This window comes from Lutjanus erythropterus, chromosome 10, assembly GCF_056507025.1.
Source record: "Lutjanus erythropterus isolate fLutEry1 chromosome 10, fLutEry1.hap2, whole genome shotgun sequence".
Lineage (NCBI taxonomy): Eukaryota > Metazoa > Chordata > Actinopteri > Lutjaniformes > Lutjanidae > Lutjanus > Lutjanus erythropterus.
Window position 1 is genome coordinate 12,966,995 of NC_139326.1, and position 6,406 is coordinate 12,973,400.

At 39.7% G+C, this 6,406-nt stretch overlaps 1 protein-coding gene across 1 annotated transcript; it reads left to right on the plus strand.

Moving 5' to 3' along the window:
* Nucleotides 1-479: 479 nt before the first annotated feature.
* On the plus strand, nucleotides 480-4,627 carry ptgesl (prostaglandin E synthase 2-like). The gene is made up of 7 exons (XM_084728240.1): nucleotides 480-802; nucleotides 2,049-2,237; nucleotides 2,511-2,566; nucleotides 2,949-3,101; nucleotides 3,505-3,705; nucleotides 3,861-3,978; nucleotides 4,245-4,627. The coding sequence occupies exons 1-7, from the start codon at nucleotides 512-514 to the stop codon at nucleotides 4,371-4,373; spliced, it is 1,137 nt and encodes a 378-aa protein (XP_084584366.1). The 5' UTR covers nucleotides 480-511; the 3' UTR covers nucleotides 4,374-4,627.
* Nucleotides 4,628-6,406: the final 1,779 nt, after the last annotated feature.

A 6,406-nucleotide genomic window follows, 5' to 3' on the forward strand; every position in this document is an offset into this window, starting at 1 on the left:
GTAATCCAAAGGTGCCAGAAAGTACTCAGGTTGCATTACTTTAATATTATGATACTTGGATCAGGTTACTGATCACATTATTAACAGGCAATTACTGTTGGAATACATTTTTAAAGTAACCCTCCCCACCCTGGTAATATGATAACAAAACTTTGAGTTTTGGAGATGTATCATACAAAAAAACCAAAGAGGTATGTCACCTCCAGCTGTAACCCTTAGGAGATAAAAGAAGATAAAAAGGAGTCAAAATTTGGGAAATGGACATAAAATATCTTTGAGAAATCTGTAAATGCCTTCAAAACAATAGTAGATGATGTCAAATGACCTGTGGAACATGTTTTTATGTTTGTAAACAATGTAATGTTTCTCACCATGCCCCCCAGAAACTACAGGTTCCTTTTTTTGTGCAACTCCCACGTTTGGTACACAGCCTGACAGGCTGCACTCAGGGCACCAAAACACGTGTACCCTCTCCCTCGCGGTGCATTTTGGGACTTTATGTAAAACCAACATGGCGGCTGCCTGCACCAGAGCGCTCTGTAAGGTCGGCTGGTCTGTTTTAGAGTCTCCGGCGGTCCGTCGGCCCGGTACCGTGAACTACCTGGTGGGAAATGTGAGCGCACACGGGTCCAGGAGGGCGTACGGTACCGGCGGGTTCGGGGTCCGCTCCAAACTGCTCTCCTCTCTGCGGGGAGGAAGCGGCAGGGTGCTCGGCTGTGCCTTTCTGCTCGGTGGAGGTCTGGGTTTGTATCAGACTGTGAAGTTCAGCGTCCAGCAGCATCTGGCCGAGGAGGAGACGAAGGTGAGTGTCCGCTCACCGGTATCGATGCTGCGGTCACACAGTCAGCAGATTAACGGTGTCCCATTGATCACCGGTGGCAGGTTTCCATTGACACCAAGCAGTTATCTAACTTCACATGTCCGCAGACAGGGTCACCTGAGTACAGTAATGTAACTAAGAACATATACTCAAGTACTGTACTGTATTTATATTTGAGGTACTTGTACTTCACTTGACTATTTCCTATTAATGCTGCTCTATATTCCTACACCAATACATTTGACAGGGGATAAATATTGTACCTTTTACTTGACAGGTTTAGTTACTTTGTAGATCTATATTATTAATAAAAATATGATTCACTAATAAATTCTGGTGTATCGCTGTAGATAAAGCTACCCAGCAGTATATAAGGTTATTAAAACTGCTTCACTTTTACCAGCTTCAGCATTAAAATGATGAACAAATTAATGATCTATTAGTCATGGTCCAGTCATTTGATATATATTATTGTGAAATTAATCATTGTGCATAATGTGTAATACTTTACTGGTACAGTACACATATTTTGCTGAAAAAATCTTTTTGTACTTCTGTTCACTTGAGCAAATAAAATGAATCCAGGACTATTACCTTTTGGCTGTTGTCATCTGCAGGTCTTGCTACATCTGTAATCATTATAAGCTTGTATTAAATGACTTTTACTAGACTGACTGTTACAAACTCATACTGTCAGGGCCTGCACTGTTCAAGCACGTCACTTTATTTTAGATTCCAGATTTTTCAGATATTTGACAAACTCAAAAAGATTCAATTTGTTTGTTGTATTGTGATTAATAGCAAACATGTCTGAACATATGTATCACTAAAACATGATATTAGCTGAAATTATGAGGGTCTTGAGTTGAGGTATTGCAGTACCTCAGCTAACTAATCCACAGTGCTCTTTTTGGACAAACCTCTGCACAGATGGTGACTGTCTCCAAGTCACCTCTAATGTATATTTTGCATTCTGTGCTGCAATTTCCTACTTACTCAGCAGGCATGTATACCGACATTATATAACTGTTATAAGCTCATACTGGCCAGTGTGATTTATCAGTCAAGCTCTTGAGTTTAAGCAGCATATAAATGTCCATAGTTGGGTGTCCCATTACTTTTGTCAGTCTAGTATAAATGTGTAAAATGGAAGAAATTGTAGATTAATTCAGCCTTTCTTAGGTAACCTTTAATGATGGATCCTCTGTCCTGCACTGCTTTGTTCCAGGTTTCAGCAGGAGGTCTGAAGTTGACTCTGTACCAATACAAGACCTGCCCCTTCTGCAGCAAGGTGCGGGCGTTTCTGGACTACTATGGGCTGCCATATGAGATTGTGGAGGTGAACCCGGTGATGAGGCAGGAGATCAAGTGGTCCACCTACAGAAAAGTTCCCATCCTGATGGTGGACAGCGATGTGGTAAGATGGTCAAATCTCAAGATGACAACACTTCATTTATACCAAATTAGGGTTTCTTCATGTCAAATAGACATTACAAAATTAAATAATTTGTATTCTGTGGCGTATTTTACTACTGCTGGTATCTCCATCACCAAAATGTTACTTTGAAGTCCTCTCACACTTACAGAAAGTAACGCACCTTTCTACATAAAAAAAAGAAAAAGTGCAGTGGCTTTCACAGAAACCATTTACATCTTTTTGTCTTTTCTCTCTTTTGTTGCTCAACTGCAGCAACTGAATGACTCGTCTGTCATCATCAGCTGCCTCAAGACATATTTAATCAACAAGTAAGTTGTAGCTTCCTTCATGTGATTAAAAAAAAAGTCACTATAAACCATTCTGCTAAAATCAAATTCAGTGTTAGGGGAAAACTATTTTAGTTATATTTCAAGTAAAAATGTTAAAGAACAGCCAGTCCCACCTCCTAAATATAAATATTTTATATTTTTCTTTGTTGTACTTGATAGTAAATTGACATTTGAAGACATCACCTTGGATTGTGGGAAATTTTAACAGGCGTTTTTCACTATTTACTGACATTTTACAGTCAAAGCGATCAATCAGGAAAATAATAAGCAAAATTGCCCAAGCAAATGAAACTAATAATTTCTGCATACTGTATGTTTTTTCAAATTTGAGTGCACTGACCCGTTACATGTTGTCATCCAGGGAGAAAAATGTGTCTGAGATCCTTCGCTGCTACCCGGAGTTGAAGTCGGTGAACGACAGGGGGAAGGAGGTGACAGAGTACTCCAACAAGTACTGGCTGATGCTGAGCGAGGCCGAGACCACGACGGTTTACCCTGAGAAGGGAATTCAGAAGTAAGTCCAGACCTGCTGCTCACAAACAAACCACAAGAGTGAAACCATCAGCACACTCTTATTTTAAGAGGTTACACTCTGTGCTTTGGTAGAACTTAATGTTATTTTTATATTAGTTAATATTACAGAACCTTTTTGTTGTCTAAACACAAACAGGTTTCCAAAATCTAAATGTCTAAGACTTTGTGCTCAGAATTTTTCAACCATTAATGGTTGATTTAGATCTACAGTCGGTATCAGTGTCATTCAGTATATATAGAGTAATGTCTGTCCCAAATTATTCTGTTTGACCCACATCTAGTCAGTCTAATTGGCAGCAGTGAACAGCACACTTTTACTTAATGTCTTTTTGCTTCTACGATGGAAATTGTACTCAGTATTTGTTTTCTTTTCCTGTTTTCAGGGAGGAGATGAAGTGGCGTCAGTGGGCCGATGATTGGCTCGTGCATCTTATATCTCCTAACGTGTACCGAACTACCGGGGAGGCCCTGGCCTCCTTCGACTACATTGTACGAGAGGGCAAGTTCGGTACTTTTGAAGGTTTCTTTGCCAAATACGTCGGTGCTGCGGCCATGTGGCTCATCTCCAAAAGGCTGAAAAATAAGTGAGTTACACGTGAAGAAATATCTTCAAGAAATGATCCTCAGTCCACACTGAGTTTGGTTCTGCTTAATTTTACAAGCAGGACATCTGAGTGTTATGGAAATGTTTCCGGTAGTTGCTGATGGTTGTGCTTCTTTTCCTTTTTTGACACAACAGACACAACCTGCAGGACGACGTCAGGCAGGATCTCTACAAAGCCGTCAACGACTGGGTGGCAGCCATCGGCAAGAAGAGGAAGTTCATGGGAGGAGATCAGCCCAACCTGGCAGATCTGGTGAGGACGCACATCAACATTTGCCCTTTGTTCCAGAGGGAAATATCTCTATTACTATTAGATGGATTTCCATGAGTTGTGGTCATGGAAACGTGGTCCACAGTCCTAGTGCTACAGGCTAAAATGTCCAGCTATGCTAAAATTTAGCACATTAATAAATTAACCTAAACAAATTAACATGTAAATGTGATAAGTGTATGCATGTGGCATGTTATTTAAGACTCTTTTTTGGTTTTAAGTTTTCCTTTATTTTCCTCTATCTGCAGGCAGTGTTTGGCGTCCTAAGAGTGATGGAAGGCCTGCAGGCATTTGATGACATGATGGACAACACCAAGGTCAAATACTGGTACAGACGCATGGAGAGAGCATCACTCAACCACGAGGGCCGCAACTGAAGCGAGTCAGATAGGTGATGGAGACCGCAGAACACCGAGCACTTCCAGCCTTGAAAAGACTGAATGGTAAACGGCCAGGAAGAGAAGTAACCAGCATCAGGAAGCAAGAAGTCCTGCTTCCATCGTGGAGAATTTGGTTTGAGAACGGTTACTACTGCCCTGATTGATTTCCTGCTCGACATGTATAAGTTAAACCCGGTGATTTGTATGAATGAGTTAACTATGTAGATAAAGAGATCACACACACATGAAAACAGTGTTGCCAGATGCCTGATTTTACCATTTAATGACCAACCAATATTATATTATATAATATTTTACTGATCTCTACTGGTGAGCTGTGGTACTGCAACAGTATGATTAAAACTGTTTTATTGATACAGAAACATACTAGACCAACACAGTAAAGTCACCTTTTCACATTTTAGGGAAGTTAAATTATCACTTATTGTCCCTTGAATAGTTAGACAGCCTGCAGAGTTACAATGCAGATTTGGAAAAGTTGGAAAACATTTCCAGGCTTTTAATTGGTGTCGGAACAATGCTTAAGAGAATTTCTTTTTTTTTTTCCTTCTTTTTTTTGTCGGGTATTAATGTTGGACCTGCTCCTACATACAATACTGCATATTGTTTCTTTTTAAAAATCTAGATTATCATGGTTTATTTCAGTGGTTCTCAAGCAAAGATTGTGGCCTGACATATTATCATATTCATGAAAAAAAGCAAATGTACAAGTCTGTTTTTATTTTTTCAGACTTTGCTCCCTGTTTTCCTTTTTTCTTTCATAAATATTTCAGTTTTAAAATTCAACCTCTGACTGTAAACAAATGTGAATTTGCAATAGCTGTGACCACAAACGTGCATGCATTGATACATTCACACACACACAACCTCACAAACGCTCGACCACCATGGCAGATTTCAGCCTCGTAGACAGAAAACTGCAGTTGTGGGTATGTCTATCTGTGTGTGTGCGTGTGTGTGTGTGTGTGTGTGTGTGTGTGTGTGTGTGTGTGTGTGTGTGTGTGTGTGTGTGTGTGTGTGTGTGTGTGTGTGTCTTTTTTGCTTTTGTTATAGGCCACTCCCACTGCAAGACACCCCTTTTTGTCAGTTGGCATGAATGGTAGTCAGCTGTCCCTTGGATCATGACCAACATTTCCACAAATTCTTGTTTCAGTCTGTGAATTGGAAGTTATGCAGTTTTTTTTTTTTGCAACAGGACACTGCCATCGCAACATCTGTTTTAGCCAGATGACACCAACACAAACACACACATTTGACTCCAGCCTCCTGTGGTGATAACTGTGACCGTCAAAGGGTGGGGGAATTTTTGTGGACCGAATAACCAAACAAGGGAGCTATAGAGCTGCTTGTTGCAGCTGAAAAGAGAAAAAAAATTGCTTTAATTGGACATGAAGTATCATCACTTAGTTTTAGGTGATGAAAGATGTTTTGGTCATGTTGCTCAACTAATTTATCGTTTAATTTATGTTGATTTTAAAGGCAGACGTGTTGTTGCCCTACTTATTCTGATTTTCTTCAGTAGTTTCTGTGTAAATGTGTTACAGATACATGAGATAAGGTTATCTCTGATGGTTGTTTCTTTGTTTTTCTGTGTTAGCTGATGCAGGATCAGTCTGGCAGCAGGGAATCAATAAGCTTATCGGCTGGTGTAATATTTAAATTCAATGGTCCAGAACTGGGGAGCTGCTAGTTTGAATGTACTTAATATGCAAACTGCAGATCAATCTCTGAAATAATTGTATTAAAACCAACTCAATGTGCATAGTTGTAAAAAGGTCAAATAAAAAGTAAACCTGGAGTTGTGTGTTTTATTTGAGCAACAGAAAACATTTCTGGTGTACAGTGACTCATAACACATGGGGTTTGGTATAATACTGTCAAAGTATTGGGAGTTTAAGTAAATAAAAACTACAAAAATATATTTTCTGATTGCACATGCAGGATTAGATGTGATAGAGGAGGAAAAAATGCAGCTTGCAGAGAAAAATCTAACTTTTCCCCACCACATT